Below are 22,472 nucleotides of genomic sequence, written 5' to 3'. Positions count from 1 at the left end.
CATGAGTTCCCTGAACCATACAGTCTGCTGTATCCAGAATAAAATACACAAAATACAGCATATTAAAAGTACAAGTTAGAAGAAACGGCACTCCCGATTGCTTTTCCACCTTTATCAATGGCTACGTAATGGAATTATTAACTAATCGGTCATCAGCGCTGTCGCCTCACGGCTATTGGGTCCTGGGTTTGATTCCCGTCGGGGGTGCTGTGGGCGTGTTCTCTCCTCAGCGCAGAAGAGAAGTTTGCTTGAAAACAAATCTATATACGGTATTCAAAGATTTGCAAGATCTTTTCAAAAATAGATCTACAAGCTTGTATCGCAAAGACAGTACAATTAATTAAAATTTTGAAAAACACCAATAAAGACAGTAGGTTTAAAAAATGTATATATATTTAAAAAAAAGAAAACGTGAGGCACAGCTGAGAGGCTCAGTGGCCTTGTGGTTAGTGTCCCCCCCCCCCCCCCCCTGAGATTGGTAGGTAGGGGTTCCATTCCCCGGCCTGGTCATACCAAAGACTCTAAAACCGGGACCCAATGCCTCCCTGCTTGGCACTGGTAAGTCCCTGTAACATACTGGCGTCATGTCCAGGAGGTGTGCTTGTCCATCAAGCTGCCTCACACTACAGAAACAGGAGATACCGGTAGGCTCCTGCCCTCTGGGCCTCGTCCCTCTGCAAGGCTACAGAAACAGGAGATAGGCTCCTGCCCTCTGGGCCTCATCCCATTTGATTTTGAGTATCTTATCTTTATATAACACTTATGCCATATCACAATCGTACAATATCCAGTGTAATGTCATGATATGGATATAATCTTACTACTAGTGATGTCCAGGCCATGTTTTTTCCGCTCCTGATCCGATTCCGAACGTTTGAAAATGATGTGATCGGCCTTGATTTCCAATCACGTGATCGGATCAGGCCAACCCTAATGGAAAGCAATCTAAATGTGTTCAAAGGCTAGGGAGAACAGCTGTGTTGTTTAGTGTCAAGGGAAGGGGGGGCAGGTCTGACTGGAAGTGGAAGGCTGTTCCATATAGTTTTGGACCAGCCAGAGAGAAGGCCCTCCCTTTAGTTTGAGGCAGGTTTCTGGGGACCTGGAGTGGAGGATCTCAGTGGCCTGGCCTGGGGTTATGATGGCCAGTGGTTGAGTGAGTTGAGTAACACTAGAAGTTGGTTGTTGGATGGATGAAGACTGGAAGACCAGGCGCTGGACTGGACTCTACCGGACCAGGAGCCTGGAAGATCAATCACAGGGTATTGGATTATTGATAGATTTTTACTGACCAAAAAAAGCATAGACATGATTGTACATAATCTGTCAAAAGGACACACAAAAAAACAGATATCCCAGATATCTACATTGATGTCCTATGGGCAAACTGTGTGTTAACCGAATGAGGGGGGGTGTATTAGCAGAGATGTGAAGGTATGGGGAAAATAAACCTAAGCGCAGGCTTAATAAGAGGCACTGAACAAGCGTCCACTATTTGAAGAGCACCAGATAAAAAGACATTGGAAGTGGATCAGATGGTGGCGTATGCTATAATCAAACACATAGGAAGTGGATCAGATGGTGGCGTATGCTATAATCAAACACAGTGGAAGTGGATCAGATGGTGGCGTATGCTATAATCAAACACATAGGAAGTGGATCAGATGGTGGCGTATGCTATAATCAAACACATAGGAAGTGGATCAGATGGTGGCGTATGCTATAATCAAACACATAGGAAGTGGATCAGATGGTGGCGTATGCTATAATCAAACACATAGGAAGTGGACCAGATGGTGGCGTATGCTATAATCAAACACATAGGAAGTGGATCAGATGGTGGCGTATGCTATAATCAAACACATAGGAAGTGGATCAGATGGTGGCGTATGCTATAATCAAACACATAGGAAGTGGATCAGATGGTGGCGTATGCTATAATCAAACACATAGGAAGTGGACCAGATGGTGGCGTATGCTATAATCAAACACATAGGAAGTGGATCAGATGGTGGCGTATGCTATAATCAAACACATAGGAAGTGGATCAGATGGTGGCGTATGCTATAATCAAACACAGTGGAAGTGGATCAGATGGTGGCGTATGCTATAATCAAACACATAGGAAGTGGATCAGATGGTGGCGTATGCTATAATCAAACACAGTGGAAGTGGATCAGATGGTGGCGTATGCTATAATCAAACACATAGGAAGTGGACCAGATGGTGGCGTATGCTATAATCAAACTCATAGGAAGTGGATCAGATGGTGGCGTATGCTATAATCAAACACAGTGGAAGTGGACCAGATGGTGGCGTATGCTATAATCAAACACAGTGGAAGTGGACCAGATGGTGGCGTATGCTATAATCAAACACAGTGGAAGTGGACCAGATGGTGGCGTATGCTATAATCAAACACACAGGAAGTGGATCAGATGGTGGCGTATGCTATAATCAAACACAGTGGAAGTGGACCAGATGGTGGCGTATGCTATAATCAAACACAGGAAGTGGATCAGATGGTGGCGTATGCTATAATCAAAGCTCCTACCAGTGGCTGGTAGACGGCGGACCGGAGCTCTGTGGGGCGCGAGGAGGAGGAGGAGGAGGAGGAGGAGGAGGAGGAGGAGGAGGAGGGGAAGTTGAGTTTGTCTGAGGTGTAAACGTTACAGTCGGGAGGAGCGGACGGGATTCCCTTCAGCTCAAACTGCACTCCAGCCGTAGACGAGAGAGCGTCAGTTGAAGCAGCAGGTCGACGCGACGCTGACGAGGAGGAGGAGGAGGCGGCGGCGGCATCCATCTGGAAGGAAGGAGAACCACAACCAAGCTCACTATGAAGCCCGGCCACTGAATAACGCCATCATCACAATACATAACCAACTACTTTCACCCAGAGCTTATGAGCGGAGCGACGGGATTTTTAAAACACTTTTAAAAGTGTTTTATTTGCAGACAGTGTTAGAGAGGCAGGGGCTGAAATCCCATAAGAGGGCACTTTGACAAAAAATAGCTGATCTACAAGCTCACAACGCGTCGCGCTGCGACACGTTGAGAGCTTGTAGATCAGCTATGTTCGGGGGGCAACCCAGCACTCTTTATCTAGTGGAGATGCAGGTGTGTAACGACATGGATTTCAAAGCACATTTGTTCAACGCAAAATGCTGCGTTCCAAGTTCAGGAGACTTCGGATAAAAAGCAATTCTCCTGAATGCTGCCTTCCTTCCGGAATGGCATGGAAAGGAATGTCTCTTTCACCATGTAGTAAATGCTGCATTCATGGTCTGGAAAGGGCAGTTGTTGTTTTACAGACGGGTAAAAGGGCAGGGGCTGAAGCCCCCTTTGATGTCTATGTGGCCGCGGTGGCTCAGGGGTAGAGTGGCTGGATGGTAACCGCAAGGTTGCCAGTTCGAACCCTATAGGCTCCCCCAGAGTTAGTGTCGAAGTGTCCTTGAGCAAGACACTGAACCCCTAATTGCTCCTGATGTGTTGGTTGGTGCCTTGCATGGTTTCCGCCGCCATCGGTGTGTAAATGTTTGTGTGAATGGGTGAATGTAATGCACAATCTATGTAAAGGTGTGTGAATGTGTGTGTGAATGGGTGAATGTAATGCACCATCTATGTAAAGCACCTTGGATAAAGGCGCTATATAAATGCACCATTTATGTGTGCACGTCCCTGCCCAACACCAAAGCACGTGGTGACAAACCTACCAGTGGATGGAGGTCAGTGGATCCAGGCTCTTTGGGGTAGGTTGGTCCTAGTGATGATGAACCTACCAGTGGATGGAGGTCGGTGGATCCAGGCTCTTTGGGGTAGGTTGGTCCTAGTGATGATGAACCTACCAGTGGATGGAGGTCAGTGGATCCAGGCTCTTTGGGGTAGGTTGGTCCTAGTGATGATGAACCTACCAGTGGATGGAGGTCAGTGGATCCAGGCTCTTTGGGGTAGGTTGGTCCTAGTGATGATGAACCTACCAGTGGATGGAGGTCAGTGGATCCAGGCTCTTTGGGGTAGGTTGGTCCCTGTGATGATGAACCTACCAGTGGATGGAGGTCAGTGGATCCAGGCTCTTTGGGGTAGGTTGGTCCCCCTGATGATGAACCTACCAGTGGATGGAGGTCAGTGGATCCAGGCTCTTTGGGGTAGGTTGGTCCTAGTGATGATGAACCTACCAGTGGATGGAGGTCGGTGGATCCAGGCTCTTTGGGGTAGGTTGGTCCTAGTGATGATGAACCTACCAGTGGATGGAGGTCAGTGGATCCAGGCTCTTTGGGGTAGGTTGGTCCCTGTGATGATGAACCTACCAGTGGATGGAGGTCAGTGGATCCAGGCTCTTTGGGGTAGGTTGGTCCTAGTGATGATGAACCTACCAGTGGATGGAGGTCAGTGGATCCAGGCTCTTTGGGGTAGGTTGGTCCCCTGATGATGAACCTACCAGTGGATGGAGGTCAGTGGATCCAGGCTCTTTGGGGTAGGTTGGTCCCCTGATGATGAACCTACCAGTGGATGGAGGTCAGTGGATCCAGGCTCTTTGGGGTAGGTTGGTCCCTGTGATGATGAACCTACCAGTGGATGGAGGTCAGTGGATCCAGGCTCTTTGGGGTAGGTTGGTCCCTGTGATGATGAACCTACCAGTGGATGGAGGTCAGTGGATCCAGGCTCTTTGGGGTAGGTTGGTCCCTGTGATGATGAACCTACCAGTGGATGGAGGTCAGTGGATCCAGGCTCTTTGGGGTAGGTTGGTCCTAGTGATGATGAACCTACCAGTGGATGGAGGTCAGTGGATCCAGGCTCTTTGGGGTAGGTTGGTCCCCTGATGATGAACCTACCAGTGGATGGAGGTCAGTGGATCCAGGCTCTTTGGGGTAGGTTGGTCCCTGTGATGATGAACCTACCAGTGGATGGAGGTCAGTGGATCCAGGCTCTTTGGGGTAGGTTGGTCCTAGTGATGATGAACCTACCAGTGGATGGAGGTCAGTGGATCCAGGCTCTTTGGGGTAGGTTGGTCCCTGTGATGATGAACCTACCAGTGGATGGAGGTCAGTGGATCCAGGCTCTTTTGGGTAGGTTGGTCCTAGTGATGATGAACCTACCAGTGGATGGAGGTCAGTGGATCCAGGCTCTTTGGGGTAGGTTGGTCCCTGTGATGATGAACCTACCAGTGGATGGAGGTCAGTGGATCCAGGCTCTTTGGGGTAGGTTGGTCCCTGTGATGATGAACCTACCAGTGGATGGAGGTCAGTGGATCCAGGCTCTTTGGGGTAGGTTGGTCCTAGTGATGATGAACCTACCAGTGGATGGAGGTCAGTGGATCCAGGCTCTTTGGGGTAGGTTGGTCCTAGTGATGATGAACCTACCAGTGGATGGAGGTCAGTGGATCCAGGCTCTTTGGGGTAGGTTGGTCCCTGTGATGATGAACCTACCAGTGGATGGAGGTCAGTGGATCCAGGCTCTTTGGGGTAGGTTGGTCCCTGTGATGATGAACCTACCAGTGGATGGAGGTCAGTGGATCCAGGCTCTTTGGGGTAGGTTGGTCCCTGTGATGATGAACCTACCAGTGGATGGAGGTCAGTGGATCCAGGCTCTTTGGGGTAGGTTGGTCCCTGTGATGATGAACCTACCAGTGGATGGAGGTCAGTGGATCCAGGCTCTTTGGGGTAGGTTGGTCCCCCTGATGATGAACCTACCAGTGGATGGAGGTCAGTGGATCCAGGCTCTTTGGGGTAGGTTGGTCCTAGTGATGATGAACCTACCAGTGGATGGAGGTCAGTGGATCCAGGCTCTTTGGGGTAGGTTGGTCCTAGTGATGATGAACCTACCAGTGGATGGAGGTCAGTGGATCCAGGCTCTTTGGGGTAGGTTGGTCCCCCTGATGATGATCCTACCAGTGGATGGAGGTCAGTGGATCCAGGCTCTTTGGGGTAGGTTGGTCCCTGTGATGATGAACCTACCAGTGGATGGAGGTCAGTGGATCCAGGCTCTTTGGGGTAGGTTGGTCCCCCTGATGATGAACCTACCAGTGGATGGAGGTCAGTGGATCCAGGCTCTTTGGGGTAGGTTGGTCCCTGTGATGATGAACCTACCAGTGGATGGAGGTCAGTGGATCCAGGCTCTTTGGGGTAGGTTGGTCCCTGTGATGATGAACCTACCAGTGGATGGAGGTCAGTGGATCCAGGCTCTTTGGGGTAGGTTGGTCCCTGTGATGATGAACCTACCAGTGGATGGAGGTCAGTGGATCCAGGCTCTTTGGGGTAGGTTGGTCCCCGTGATGATGAACCTACCAGTGGATGGAGGTCAGTGGATCCAGGCTCTTTGGGGTAGGTTGGTCCCTGTGATGATGAACCTACCAGTGGATGGAGGTCAGTGGATCCAGGCTCTTTGGGGTAGGTTGGTCCTAGTGATGATGAACCTACCAGTGGATGGAGGTCAGTGGATCCAGGCTCTTTGGGGTAGGTTGGTCCCCGTGATGATGAACCTACCAGTGGATGGAGGTCAGTGGATCCAGGCTCTTTGGGGTAGGTTGGTCCCCCTGATGATGATCCTACCAGTGGATGGAGGTCAGTGGATCCAGGCTCTTTGGGGTAGGTTGGTCCCCTGATGATAGACCTACCAGTGGATGGAGGTCAGTGGATCCAGGCTCTTTGGGGTAGGTTGGTCCTAGTGATGATGAACCTACCAGTGGATGGAGGTCAGTGGATCCAGGCTCTTTGGGGTAGGTTGGTCCCCTGATGATAGACCTACCAGTGGATGGAGGTCAGTGGATCCAGGCTCTTTGGGGTAGGTTGGTCCTAGTGATGATGAACCTACCAGTGGATGGAGGTCAGTGGATCCAGGCTCTTTGGGGTAGGTTGGTCCCTGTGATGATGAACCTACCAGTGGATGGAGGTCAGTGGATCCAGGCTCTTTGGGGTAGGTTGGTCCTAGTGATGATGAACCTACCAGTGGATGGAGGTCGGTGGATCCAGGCTCTTTGGGGTAGGTTGGTCCTAGTGATGATGAACCTACCAGTGGATGGAGGTCAGTGGATCCAGGCTCTTTGGGGTAGGTTGGTCCCCTGATGATGAACCTACCAGTGGATGGAGGTCGGTGGATCCAGGCTCTTTGGGGTAGGTTGGTCCCTGTGATGATGAACCTACCAGTGGATGGTGCTCAGTTGATCCAGGGCCTTTGGGGTAGGTAGGTCCCCGTGATGTTGAATCAGGATGAGCTGACGTGGAAGGCTGAGCGGTGTCCACCTGGAATAGAACCAGTAGGACGTTGAAACCATAGACATATTTAAACGTAGACACCCTTTTCCGGCTCTGGAGCGTATGTGCTCAAGGGAGGGCAAAACTTTCCCGAGATTCCTTTGCGAAGCCCCGCGGAAGCATGAGCGTGCGTCACAACTCACAGAGCGCATGCTCGCGTCTGATAAGTCCCGGAAAAGATGCGCTGTGATAGGCCAGTAATCACTTGAGTGACAGCGTGACATATAACGTGCCTTCCACACTTCCGGCGTACTTCCTCCCTCAGTGTAAATTGTTCCACCCCTCCTTCAACACACACGTCGCTCCAACGAACTGCAGCGGACATTTTTTTATTTTTATATCTATGGTTGAAACTACATGAAAACACTCAGCTGGTTGGTTCCCTTACGTCCCATAGGCCGGAGGAACGGGAGCGTTCAGAGCATAGATATAAAAAGCTAGATGCCTCATTGGCCACTGCAGTTCATTGGAGCGACCTCATTGGCCGCTGCAGTTCATTGGAGCGATCTGTATCGCACTGTAAGGCGGAAGTCTAGCGGAAGGCAAACTGCGTCGCTGTCACTCAAGTGACTACATGGCCAATCACAACGCGTATTTTCCGGGACTTCATCAATTCAATACAAAGGAGCTTTATTGGCATGAGAAAACTAACGTTTACATTGCCTCTCATTGGCCATTGCATTTCATTGCCTCTTTTCTGTGACGAGTCACAAAAGCTTGCCTCCTCTCGAGATAGACACCCCGGAGGCGTCTACCTTTCTATTGTCTATTGTTCGAGACCCTGTTGGGCTGATATGACTTCCATTCAAGATTACAATCTTGAATGGAAGTCCATCCTCGATTAGGATTAATGATTTGTAGAATATTTTGTAATGAAAATAATAATCTGTGAGCTTGTAGATCGGCTACTTTCGCTATTTTTGTAGGTCATTGTTGTACAACAAAGTATAATACAGGGTTACGTGGATAATCAGACTAATCAATTTAGTCAATTATTTAAAAAAAAAATCTATTTGTACTTTTTAGTTTTATTGCATCTCAAATATTGAATTAATCTACATGCGTCTGTAATTGGTTCTAAATATGGGTTTGGATTATACAGCCCAGCCCAGGCAGTTATTTCTTGGTACACAGTGTGTGTATTTCGTCGACTAAAACTAAGACGAAAATTCTTCGTCGACTACCTTTTTTCACTGACGAAAACTAAAAGAAAACTAAGCTATGGTGACTAAAACTAAAAGAAAACTAAGCTATGGTGACTAAAACTAAAAGAAAACTAAGCTATGGTGACTAAAACTAAAAGAAAACTAAGCTATGGTGACTAAAACTAAAAGAAAACTAAGCTATGGTGACTAAAACTAAGACTAACTATATTGACTTTAGCCGATCTAGAAGCTCACAACACGTCGCAGCGCAACGCGTTGTGAGCTTGTATATCGGCTATTTTCAGCAAGTGTAAAAACAGACATTACGACGGCATCAAGAACCGCCAAAACACATTTTAGTCGACTAAATCAACTGTAGATTTAGTCGACTAAAACGAGACTAGACACTAAGACATTCCAGGTGACTAAAATGTGACTAAAGCTAAATGAACTATAATTCAAGAGACTATGACTAAAACTAAAATCTAAATTTGCTGCCAAAAACAACACTGTCCTTACATCAGAGAAAGAAACGGCTCCTGTTCCTGCTGCGTCAGAGAGAGGAACGGAGCTGGTCCTTGTGCTCCTCTTGCTCCTGTGCTTCTTCACACACAAAGTGACACAGCAGACCAGCAGCAGCACAGCCACGAAGATGCCAACGCTTATGTAGACGTCACTGGAGGAACCACCACCGTCAGCAGAGCCTGGGAGAACATCGATGAGAACACATACAGGGGGAACAATACCAACGTTTATGTAGATGTCACTGGAGGAACCACCACCGTCTGCAGAGCCTGGGAGAACATCGATGAGAACACATACAGGGGGAACAATGCCAACGTTTATGTAGATGTCACTGGAGGGACCACCACCGTCAGCAGAGCCTGGGAGAACATACAGGGGGAACAATGCCAACGTTTATGTAGATGTCACTGGAGGGACCACCACCGTCAGCAGAGCCTGGGAGAACACACAGGGGGAACAATGCCAACGTTTATGTAGATGTCACTGGAGGAACCGCCACCATCAGCAGAGCCTGGGAGAACATACAGGGGGAACAATGCCAACGTTTATGTATTTGTCACTGGAGGAACCGCCACCGTCAGCAGAGCCTGGGAGAACACACAGGGGGAACAATGCCAACGTTTATGTAGACGTCACTGGAGGAACCGCCACCGTCAGCAGAGCCTGGGAGAACATACAGGGGGAACAATGCCAACGTTTATGTAGACGTCACTGGAGGAACCGCCACCATCAGCAGAGCCTGGGAGAACATACAGGGGGAACAATGCCAACGTTTATGTATTTGTCACTGGAGGAACCGCCACCGTCAGCAGAGCCTGGGAGAACACACAGGGGGAACAATGCCAACGTTTATGTAGACGTCACTGGAGGAACCGCCACCGTCAGCAGAGCCTGGGAGAACACACAGGGGGAACAATACCAACGTTTATGTAGATGTCACTGGAGGAACCGCCACCGTCAGCAGAGCCTGGGAGAACATACAGGGGGAACAATGCCAACGTTTATGTAGACGTCACTGGAGGAACCGCCACCGTCAGCAGAGCCTGGGAGAACATACAGGGGGAACAATGCCAATGTTTATGTAGACGTCACTGGAGGAACCGCCACCGTCAGCAGAGCCTGGGAGAACACACAGGGGGAACAATGCCAATGTTTATGTAGACGTCACTGGAGGAACCGCCACCGTCAGCAGAGCCTGGGAGAACATACAGGGGGAACAATGCCAACGTTTATGTAGACGTCACTGGAGGAACCGCCACCGTCAGCAGAGCCTGGGAGAACATCGACGAGAACACACACGTAAGACATACTGTACATGGGCAACTGGCGGCCCGGGGGCCACATGCAGGGGTGCATGCAACGGGTACAGGCTTTAGTTTCCGACATACATATTTATCCGAAACCTCAATCCCTAACCTAACCATAACCGCAAGCACAGGAGCAGCGCATGTCGGACCATCGCATTTTCCGCATCGCATCGCATGTCCCCGCGCTTCGGACCTTTGGTATGTCGGATCTGCATGTGCACCCCACATGCGGCCCCCCACCTTCACTTAACCCATTTTCACTTAACTCCTATTTTAGAGCCGAATAAAAGTCGGTTCGGCTCTGTAGAGCCTACAATGTAGCGTCATTTGAGGTTCGGGGGGGGGGGGGGCGGGTATTTAAGGTCTGTTTATGCTATATAGGGAGAGGGAAAAGCAGTCTCTCCTTTGTAGGACATATACTTCAACGCTATAACCAAATAGACATGGTCCTATTGGACCACCATAACCCTGGGAGTGGTCCCATGGTCCTATTGGTCCATGGTCCCATGGTCCTATTGGTCCCATGGTCCTATTGGACCACCATAACCCTGAGAGTGTAGAATAGACATGGTCCTATTGGACCACCATAACCCTGGGAGTGTAGAATAGACATGGTCCTATTGGACCACCATAACCCTGGGAGTGGTCCCAGGTCCCATGGTCCTATTGGTCCATGGTCCCATGGTCCCATGGTCCTATTGGTCCATGGTCCCATGGTCCCATGGTCCTATTGGACCACCATAACCCTGGGAGTGTAGAATAGACATGGTCCTATTGGACCACCATAACCCTGGGAGTGTAGAATAGACATGGTCCTATTGGACCACCATAACCCTGGGAGTGTAGAATAGACATGGTCCTATTGGACCACCATAACCCTGGGAGTGGTCCCAGGTCCCATGGTCCTATTGGTCCATGGTCCCATGGTCCTATTGGTCCATGGTCCCATGGTCCCATGGTCCTATTGGACCACCATAACCCTGGGAGTGTAGAATAGACATGGTCCTATTGGACCACCATAACCCTGGGAGTGTAGAATAGACATGGTCCTATTGGACCACCATAACCCTGGGAGTGTAGAATAGACATGGTCCTATTGGACCACCATAACCCTGGGAGTGTAGAATAGACATGGTCCTATTGGACCACCATAACCCTGGGAGTGTAGACATGGTCCTATTGGACCACCATAACCCTGGGAGTGTAGAATAGACATGGTCCTATTGGACCACCATAACCCTGGGAGTGTAGAATAGACATGGTCCTATTGGACCACCATAACCCTGGGAGTGTAGAATAGACATGGTCCTATTGGACCACCATAACCCTGGGAGTGTAGAATAGACATGGTCCTATTGGACCACCATAACCCTGGGAGTGTAGAAATGGTCCTATTGGACCACCATAACCCTGGGAGTGTAGAAATGGTCCTATTGGACCACCATAACCCTGGGAGTGTAGAATAGACATGGTCCTATTGGACCACCATAACCCTGGGAGTGTAGAAATGGTCCTATTGGACCACCATAACCCTGGGAGTGTAGAAGTGGTCCTATTGGACCACCATAACCCTGGGAGTGTAGAAATGGTCCTATTGGACCACCATAACCCTGGGAGTGTAGAAGTGGTCCTATTGGACCACCATAACCCTGGGAGTGTAGAAATGGTCCTATTGGACCACCATAACCCTGGGAGTGTAGAAATAGACATGGTCCTATTGGACCACCATAACCCTGGGAGTGTAGAAACCCTTCAACGCTATAACCAAATAGACATGGTCCTATAGGACCACCATAACCCTGGGAGTGTAGAAATGTGTACACTTCCAGAGTTACAGACCTTTAAAGGTATATATTATTCAGTGATTTTCACTTCAAATATCACCTTTTGTTGTTTTGTTGTGATAATCCTCCCTACTATAGAGTGTGCTGACTATAATAAGGACTTCCTCCCTGTCCCCAGTTAACCCCTGGGGGTCAAAAAAACGTTAGTTTTTGGCTAGGTGGCCCAGCCTTCATAGTGTAAAATGACTTATACTGGATCTCCACTAGCCCCTTCCTAACATTTTAGTGTAGTTTTTATTTGTTGACGAAATTGTCTTAGTTTAGCCATTGTTTTAGTCATCATAGCTTAATTTGCATTTAGTTTCCATTTTGTATTTGTCAGTGAAAAAAACACTGACACGTGCAGCGTCACACTGGTCTCTGAGCCAATCAAACACTGCTCCTCACCTGACACACTCACTGCATGGGCAGACTTTAGCGGACAGCCGCGGACAGAAGAAGCTGTGTTTTACGTCATTTCCGAGTTTTTAGACAGCTGGTAGATGGAAAAGAAGCTCCACCCCCGCGGCAGTCAGCCTGCTCCTCACCTGACACGTGCAGCGCCACGTTCAGAGCCACGTTGCCCCGCTGGTCTCTGAGCTGGAAGACTCCGTCGTCGGACGGCCGGACGTCCCCAATCGTGACCTCCAGCAGTCTGAGTCCCGTCATCACGGACATCCTACCTATAGGGTTGTCACAATGACCAGAAAAATGTAAAAAGAAAACGCAATTAAATCGTTAATCACAATCTTGTGTGTGACAATTGAGTACTATTAAAAAAAACAGTTTACGTCCACACTAATTATCCATAATGTATAAATGATGGATAAGGGGTCGGGACAACACACTAATTATCCATAATGTATGAATTCGTCTATAGTACTCAATTAATAATCGTCAACTTAAACGTGTAATCGTGACGAGCCCTATAATCCGTGGTGCATATGTTGGTCAGACAGTCCCACATGCAACAGTCTGACGACATGCGTGGCTAGACTCACCCGTGGGTCCCCACATGCATGGCTAGACTCACCCGTGGGTCCCCACATGTGTGGATAGACTCACCCGTGGGTCCCCACATGCGTGGATAGACTCACCCGTGGGTCCCCACATGCGTGGATAGACTCACCCGTGGGTCCCCACATGCGTGGCTAGACTCACCCGTGGGTCCCCAAATGCATGGCTAGACTCACCCGTGGGTCCCGACATGCGTGGCTAGACTCACCCGTGGGTCCCCACATGCGTGGCTAGACTCACCCGTGGGTCCCCACATGTGTGGCTAGACTCACCCGTGGGTCCCCACATGTGTGGCTACTCACCCGTGGGTCCCGACATGCGTGGCTAGACTCACCCGTGGGTCCCCACATGCGTGGCTAGACTCACCCGTGGGTCCCCACATGCGTGGCTAGACTCACCCGTGGGTCCCCACATGTGTGGCTAGACTCACCCGTGGGTCCCCACATGTGTGGCTACTCACCCGTGGGTCCCGACATGCGTGGCTAGACTCACCCGTGGGTCCCCACATGCGTGGCTAGACTCACCCGTGGGTCCCCACATGCGTGGCTAGACTCACCCGTGGGTCCCCACATGCGTGGCTAGACTCACCCGTGGGTCCCCACATGCGTGGCTAGACTCACCCGTGGGTCCCCACATGTGTGGCTAGACTCACCCGTGGGTCCCGACATGTGTGGCTACTCACCCGTGGGTCCCGACATGCGTGGCTAGACTCACCCGTGGGTCCCGACATGCGTGGCTAGACTCACCCGTGGGTCCCCACATGCGTGGCTAGACTCACCCGTGGGTCCCCACATGCGTGGCTAGACTCACCCGTGGGTCCCCACATGCGTGGCTAGACTCACCCGTCGGTCCCCACATGCGTGGCTAGACTCACCCGTGGGTCCCGACATGCGTGGCTAGACTCACCCGTGGGTCCCCACATGCGTGGCTAGACTCACCCGTGGGTCCCCACATGCGTGGCTAGACTCACCCGTGGGTCCCCACATGCGTGGCTAGACTCACCCGTGGGTCCCCACATGCGTGGCTAGACTCACCCGTGGGTCCCCACATGCGTGGCTAGACTCACCCGTCGGTCCCCACATGCGTGGCTAGACTCACCCGTGGGTCCCGACATGCGTGGCTAGACTCACCCGTGGGTCCCGACATGCGTGGCTAGACTCACCCGTGGGTCCCCACATGCGTGGCTAGACTCACCCGTGGGTCCCCACATGCATGGCTAGACTCACCCGTGGGTCCCCACATGCGTGGCTAGACTCACCCGTGGGTCCCCACATGCATGGCTAGACTCACCCGTGGGTCCCCACATGCGTGGCTAGACTCACCCGTGGGTCCCCACATGCGTGGCTAGACTCACCCGTGGGTCCCGACATGCGTGGCTAGACTCACCCGTGGGTCCCCACATGCATGGCTAGACTCACCCGTGGGTCCCCACATGCGTGGCTAGACTCACCCGTGGGTCCCGACATGCGTGGCTAGACTCACCCGTGGGTCCCCACATGCGTGGCTAGACTCACCCGTGGGTACCCACCTATGGTCCCCACATGCGTGGCTAGACTCACCCGTGGGTCCCGCCATGTGTGGCTAGACTCACCCGTGGGTCCCCACCTATGGTCCCCACATGCGTGGCTAGACTCACCCGTGGGTCCCCACATGCGTGGCCGGTTAAGACTCACCCGTGGGTCCCCACATGCGTGGCTAGACTCACCCGTGGCTGACTCACCCGTGGGTCCCCACATGCGTGGCCGGTTAAGACTCACCCGTGGGTCCCCACATGCGTGGCCGGTTAAGACTCACCCGTAGGTCCCCACATGCGTGGCCGGTTAAGACTCACCCGTGTCTTAACCCGGTTAGTGCGTCGGACCAAACACATGCACCCCCCCCCCCCCCCCCCCCCCCCCTTCTATTTTAGTTTAGTCATACTCTTTGGAATGAAACTGGAATGTTTTTGTTTTAGTCTAGTTTTAGTCGACTAAATATCATTTTGTCGATTAAATCTACAGTTGATTTAGTCGACTAAAATGTATTTTGGCGGGCCTCAATGCCGTCGTAATGGCTGATTTTACAGTACCGATCTACAAGCTCACAACGCGTCGCAGCGCAACACTTGTGAGCTTGTAGATCTGCCATCTTCAGCATGCAACCAAGTGTAAAATGACTTGTGTCTTACTTATAGCCTACTGGATCTTTTGTCCACATTTATTTGTTGACGAAATTGTCAATATATTCACTCTTAGTTTTAGTCATCCTCCGTAGCTTAGTTTTAATTTAGTTTCCATTTAGTTTTCGTCAGTGAAAAAAGGTAGTCGACGAACATTTTTCGTCTTATTTTTCGTCGACGAAATCAACACTGACACCCCCCCCCCCCCCCTAATCCTACCTCCAAAGACCCGCTGCCACCCGGTCACCCAGCCTTGCTCCATCAGCGGCACCTCGGAGCCCCTCGATGGGGTGTAGCTCATGTCCGTCTCGTCTGGGTTGGCCTCATACGTGAAGGTGAACTCCTCGCCGCTCTCTTTGTAGAAATCCTGCCGCCTCGCTGTGATTGTTTTACGACACAAAACGAGAGACTGTGCATTATGCGACCAGGTCGTTTCCATGAAGCAATCCGATTGGTTGAAACAGCCATCTATAGCCGTGCTTAAACGAGCATCAAAACATAGAACAATCTGCTGTGCTGAGTCTCGCTGCTCTCCCACAGCGGAGCCGACTGGGAGGCTAGGCTAGACGTTTTCACAGTATATAGAGGGTATGCATGCATAAAGTGGTTGGCAAAATTGAGTGGCAAAGTTTGACAAATTAGTTTGCTACATGTACGAGAGGTTGCTACGTACATGTATAGCAAAAACTAATGAGACACAGTGGTAGCTCCCGGATTGAAAGGTATAATGTATAATGTCACGCACCAGGTCGAAATTGGACCTCATTTTCACAGTGAAAAACAAAAAAAATCCCACCTGTGTGATTCGTGTGATGTGAGGGGCGCTCTTATCATCGTACATCATCATAACGCAATGTCTATTTGCTCAGACACTATGACGTAAAATTCTCCATTCATTGTCGATGGGAATTTAATGTTTGTGTAAGACGAAAATCTACACTAATAGCTGAATATAGGAAGGGCTAGCGCCCCTCAAAAAAGGATTAAGTTCCTTGCATGCCGATAGGCATTTTACATCTTGAAAACAAATGGTACAATTAAGACAAATCTTGTATTTCCTTTCAACAACGCTCCCAGTGTGTGTTAGAAAAAAGGGCCTGTATTTGTGTTGTATTTCATTGAATCCTAACCATGAACCGTGATCTTTATCCTGTAAGACATTTCCCGGTTATCCTGCCTGAAGGTGTAGTAGCCGCTGTGCTCCTGCGTGAGGCGCTCCATCGTCCACAGCTTGCCCCACAGCAGCCTTCCCCTGCGCGGCTCCGCGGTCAACTGCGGGTGGCCTCTGCGGTTCCACAGCAGCAGCGGCGGCTCGTCCCAGTACCACTCTGGGGCCAAGTCCAGGGTGTACGCCCCCTCGCGCATCGAGAGGTTGTAGCTGTCTCCGTAGATTACGTCCACATTCCATGTGCAATCTACGCACGCACGCACGCACACACACACACGCACACACACACACACGCACACACACACACACACACACACACGGAAGGGATGAATAGTTGGCATAGTAGTGGTGTGCCGATACATTTTAACAGCGATACGATACGTATCACGGTACATGGGTGACGATACGACACGTGGACGATATTGGGTCATTGGTTCAAACGCTGTCTGTAAGAGCCATTATGACCTAATGTTTTGTTGATTGACAGTGTCACTGCAGCTTGGTCAGTGTCTGGGCCAGCCCAGGTATTTAACCAGGCTGCTAATCAGGCACAGGTGTTGCCAGTGGCAGACGGCAGAGGCTAACAGTTTTCTACTGTGTTCAGGAGGGCTGGTCCCCTGTGTTTGTTAGTGTTTCTTTCTTATTATTTTATCTGTATGTTGTATAGGAAAATTACTGCAGAGAATAAAGCAAAGTTAAATTCAACGGACACGTTTTGGAGATCAGTTTGTACTGGCACACGTAAGAACTTCCACCTGGCCGTCGGCAACCAGTAGTGCCATTAAGTATAGGACTTTAGGCACTACATAAGTAGAAAACTACCTCGTTTCAACGGAAGTTGATTTGTTTTATTGGGAAGCAAATCAATCGAACCAGCGGGGCTCTTGGACAATCACAGGACGTGGCGTGTGGACAGATGGACACGACAGCAGCTGTGTGCAGCGAATGTGATCTTCTGCAAGGGTGTTCTGCTGTTTGAAGATCAGATGATCGTTACAACCCGCACAGAACTATAGGGGTTCTTACCGGGGACATCAGCACAGCGATCTTCTGAAAGCTGCTCCTGCTGTCATTGGAGGTGATCGATTGGCGATTGCCACCCGGTCGGAGCCATAGGGGCGCTTACCGGGGGAATTCAGCAGCAGCAGCCAGCACAACAGATCATCTGGGCCGGATTGGACCGCGCCCGGCAGACCCAGATCTTCAACACTGACCAAACATCAATGTGCGGTATGTTCAGCGGCGCAACGCCGACACAAACGGATCCACGCCACAGAAAGTTTTCATTCAGAATCAGAACAATCCTATCTCTCCTACACAACAATCACTACATCATCCTGTTTGTGTTATGTGGGCAGTGGGCATGGAGCAGAGCAATGTCTATGACTGGGGGAAAGGGGCACACCGAAGCTGTCCTTTCCATAGGGGAGAGGCCTGTTTTTGGTTGCCTGTGCATAGGGCATGAAGCCAGAACTTGGACAGGCCCGCATTGGGCACACTCCTCACAAATACAACCCAAGAGCAACAATGACATGATTGCCATCTGTGCTGTTCTGAACAGCTGTTGAACAAGTTGTTGAACATTGAAACCTGTAGGCTTAGGCTACCTATAAGAATCTGCCTTTTGTGTGAAGGTCCAGATTAAAACAATTTGAGTTTTGCAATTATATTGTTTGAGTTTTGAAATGTGCAATTATGAATATCGCCTGTAAAAGTTTATGTATTGGTTTTGTTTTTCATGGCTCTTTGTATTTATGTTTTAGAATTGCTCTGTTTTTTTCACCAGTAGCAATTAGGGGCTGGTGTAAGAGCCATTATGACCTAATGTTTTGTTGATTGACAGTGTCACTGCAGCTTGGTCAGTGTCTGGGCCAGCCCAGGTATTTAACCAGGCTGCTAATCAGGCACAGGTGTTGCCAGTGGCAGACGGCAGAGGCTAACAGTTTTCTACTGTGTTCAGGAGGGCTGGTCCCCTGTGTTTGTTAGTGTTTCTTTCTTATTATTTTATCTGTATGTTGTATAGGAAAATTACTGCAGAGAATAAAGCAAAGTTAAATTCAACAGACACGTTTTGGAGATCAGTTTGTACTGGCACACGTAAGAACTTCCACCTGGCCGTCGGCAACCAGTAGTGCCATTAAGTATAGGACTTTAGGCACTACACTGTCTAAATGTCAAATATTTATTCTAAACTGTCAAAGATGTTTGACTGTACATAGCAACAAGAACCGTCCTGAAGGGGTAAAACACCTAAATGGGCTCCCGTTTAACCCCTAGTTAACACCCCGAACGCCCAGGGTTATTTAATCCATTAAATCATAGCACCCAGCGATTTATAGCAGCGGAGCACTTTTAGCAACGGACCGGATGTTATCCCGGATGTGGCTGAAGCAGCCAAAACACTCTAGAGGCGATCGACAACAACAGGTAATTCTACCGCGACTAGAGACGGGACCGCGGTGGGCCGTCTAACACATAATCTTTTCTTAGAATTGAACCGAATGATTTAGATCAAGAGTTAACGTTTTAAGATTTTCGGTCTCGTCGGCTAAACAGGGGGGGAACATTTCCGATGACGTCCCACGCTCCCAGCCTGTGGAGCGATGCGATCGGTTTTGATATAAATAATCAACGTCCTTTTGATCAATCTCCGTCTTGAGCACTGGGCGTTACTAATTTTTCATTCAAGTCATTACAAAACGTAAAATTAAACATCTAAAACAAATAGCGGGTTTAGCGTATTTAACCCTGTATTGAAGCGTCCAGCAGACTGACCTCTGACCTCCAGCTTCAGGACGTCCGTCAAGACGCCGTCCAGCAGGACAGAGAACATTCCGTCGTCTTTCTCCGTCACGTCGCGCATGCTGAAAGCATCGTCCGAGAGCACGTAGTGTGCGTCTGACGCCTGCAGGGGGAGGCAGAGAGACAACACAAATGTATTAACCCATTTAGACCTGAGCTCGATTCTACAAATGTCTTCGAAATCATGACAGTTTTTTGATAAACCTCGGTTTCTATGTCAGTGGTTCTCAAACTATTTCATGTCAAGGACCCCTAGAAATACATAGGTAATTGGCCGCTGACCCCCCAGAAGCAAAGATTTGAGTTAAAAATGTTCGATCTGAAAGGATATATATTCCAAATTTGCGCCACATTTTCACAATCTTTCAAAAATAGCAGACCTACAAGCTCGTAGCGCGGCACTCAGTGCCACGCTATGAGCTTGTAGATCTGCTATTTTTCAATAGCTAAAGTATAACATAATGCTTAAAATACCAAAAGGTGTTCCAACAAATACCTACGTAAGTCACACAAATACATGAATGAATACATGGTCAGAGATGACATGCAAGTGTTATTCTGCACTTGAAATCCGTTCTAATTCACGTCAGATCTCTGGGCGGCAGTGGTGTACGTCTTTCAGAAAGAAATAGGGGGTGACAAAAACAATAAGTTACAAGGCAAGCCCCACTTCTACAATAGCGGAAATAGTGGATCTACAAGCTCTCAGCGCGTCGTCAAGCTACGCGTTGAGAGAGCTTATTTGTTTGGGGCGAAAAGAGAAAATGTTTAAAAATGTTTGCCTATAATGACATTCCCAAAATAGGGATACCACATTGAAAGTGGCTAATAATGGTTGCATACAAAATGCTTATGTAAATTATAACACATTAATTGCGATGAAATCAGATTAATCTGCAAAGAATGGGAGATTATGGGACAATGTGCATAAAATAACTGAATTTGAGGTTAAATGTCAAAAGTCCTACTATTTGTCACACATGTTACTGCAGTGAAATTTGTTCTCCCGCATTTGACCCATCTCTTGAAGCGGTGAGCCACAGCCGCGCGTGCCGCACTCTGGAATCATTTTGTAGTTGATTTGACCCCCCAATCCAACCCATTGATGCTGAGTGCCAAGCAGGGAGGCATTGGGTCCCATTGTTGCAGTCTTTGGTATGACCCGGCCGGGGATCGAACCCCGACCTCCCAGTTTCAGGGCGGACACTCTAACCACAAGGCAACGGTATGTACAGTACATCAGTTGTGAACACCAGAGGGTGCATGGCCCCCTGACTAGAGTCCCGCACAGGCCCAACATATATGGACCCTGGCCCGGCACGGGTCCGTGGAGTTCATTGGAGGACATGTTCCATGTATTCCTCACCACTCCTTTGGCAGACACTTGTCTCCTTGGGCTGCCCGGCCGACTTGGAGTGAAGAACATGGTCAGCTTGTTGGGTTTGATATCCATGTCCGTCCATTCGGTCATAGAGTTATCCCCATAGCACGGGGACCTTCTGATCCGCCCGTATGAGCCTTTACAAACCAGAGACAGAGGAAAGGTGGTTGGACTACCCGAACATAACAGGGGTGCGGATGAACGTGCACGCACGCACGCACGCACACACGCACACACACACACACACACACACACACACACACACACACACACACACACACACACACACACACACACACACACACACACACACACACACACACACACACACGCGCCATCGATCCATGTCAAATGACTAATATGTATCAGTGATGTGACAGGAATTATTATTATTATTACTATTATTATTATTATTATTATAGAGGGTATGCGCATGACATCATCATCAAACCCGGAAGATATGCGGGAACGTCTGAGTGGCAAAAAAAACACTTTATGCATGTGCATACCCTCTATTATTAACTCGGACAATTCCATATTTGATACCAAATCCTGTCTCTTTGTAATGAAGTCAGGGTATCTCCTTGTTTGTCTTAATTTCAGAATGATATTATAATTTATGAAGAGTTAAATTATGACTCTGACTTCATTCCAGGCTGAATGCATTCAGAGACAACTTGACAAGTTGACGGATGTACTGCAGTTATTATTTTTGAAAAAATGTGATGTCTGAATTCTAATGAATGGAAGGAGTTCCCTCGTCTTTGCATGCAGACAAAGACAACTGTACCTCCTCGTTTGACCTGAACTGTACGCAGTCATCTATAATTAGATAGTATAGTTAGTTAGTAGACATGTTTATGTATTTGGAATTAAGAATAATTACTTCTGAAAGTGTCAGAAACTCAATAATAGCATTAGGAAGCGAAATAAACTTAAATGTGGATTGTAAAGCATTCCTATAACGTGTATGTTGCATGGTGTGTGTGTTTGACTGTGTGTTTGACTGTGTGTGTGTGTGTGTGTGTGTGTGTGTGTGTGTGTGTGTGTGTGTGTGTGTGTGTGTGTGTGTGTGTGTGTGTGTGTGTGTGTGTGTGTGTGTGTGTGTGCGTGCGGGTGGGTGGGTGTAGCCTCCCAACATAGATGAATGACATTGAAAATACATTTATTTATTTAGTTACTTACCAGCAAAATAACTCAGAAGAACCACGAGGAAGAAAAAACTCAACATTGAGACTGACTGGAGCCAAAATTAAGCTGCACTATAACTTCCTATGTTATTATTAATGTATAACAACCCTAACAACTTTTTCGCAGAAAAGTAAGCCTGGGACCGAGGCTAAACAACTATAGGTTATATTTTTACTTTATCAACAAGAACTGAACAGTTAATGCTGTCTGACAAAACATGTTTTCACAACAAACCACCTCGCTCCTCCACCCATAGATCTGTCTATGCCTCCTCCAACCACCCCAGAGCAACAACAACAACTATAAAAGTTATATTGTGCCCACTTCCTGTCGGTCTGAACCGAATAGTAAGAGAGTGGCGACACGCTTTGATCTCGCCGCAAAGCGGGTGCACTCATAGAATAATATAGTTCCAAACATTGCCCCTGTGGCTGGAACTATCCCATTGAGATATAGAATGAGCACTTCCGCATGCCATTGTTACAATGGGAGTCAACGCTATAGTGTCGCCACTCTCTTACTAGATTACTCTGCTATGGGCTGCCGCTATAGTTCCAAACATTGGAACTATCCCATTGAGATAGAATGAGCACTTCCGCATTCCATTGTTACAACAGGAGTGAACGCTAGTGTAGAGAAAAGTTGTGCTATTTACATCGTGGGCGTTTACATACACGGAACTCTCCTATGGCGTGTGTGTGTGTGTTG

At 48.9% G+C, this 22,472-nt stretch overlaps 1 protein-coding gene across 1 annotated transcript; it reads right to left on the bottom strand.

Moving 5' to 3' along the window:
• Positions 1-473: 473 nt before the first annotated feature.
• On the bottom strand, positions 474-21,986 carry LOC306924777 (uncharacterized protein). Its single transcript, XM_079503412.1, has 10 exons — positions 21,759-21,986; positions 20,559-20,710; positions 19,166-19,295; positions 16,353-16,637; positions 15,442-15,600; positions 12,596-12,730; positions 8,912-9,096; positions 7,137-7,235; positions 2,552-2,800; positions 474-1,240 (listed from the first exon to the last, which is right to left on the bottom strand). The coding sequence occupies exons 1-10, from the start codon at positions 21,802-21,804 to the stop codon at positions 1,169-1,171; spliced, it is 1,512 nt and encodes a 503-aa protein (XP_079359538.1). The 5' UTR covers positions 21,805-21,986; the 3' UTR covers positions 474-1,168.
• Positions 21,987-22,472: the final 486 nt, after the last annotated feature.

Source organism: Electrona antarctica, assembly GCF_951216825.1.
Source record: "Electrona antarctica genome assembly, chromosome: 6".
NCBI lineage: Eukaryota > Metazoa > Chordata > Actinopteri > Myctophiformes > Myctophidae > Electrona > Electrona antarctica.
This window is presented reverse-complemented; position numbering and strand designations above follow the sequence as displayed.

What these genes read in the sequence shown, in the direction of transcription:
- LOC306924777 (XM_079503412.1), bottom strand. Translation starts at nt 21,804, where the DNA reads ATGTTGAGTTTTTTCTTCCTCGTGGTTCTTCTGAGTTATTTTGCTG. An exon ending in CGTGGCGCTGCACGTGTCAG is followed by an intron (nt 9,097 to 12,595) that starts GTGAGGAGCAGG and finishes ATGTTCTCCCAG; the next exon opens with GCTCTGCTGACGGTGGTGGT. An exon ending in GAGCCGTTTCTTTCTCTGAT is followed by an intron (nt 7,236 to 8,911) that starts GTAAGGACAGTG and finishes GTTCTATTCCAG; the next exon opens with GTGGACACCGCTCAGCCTTC.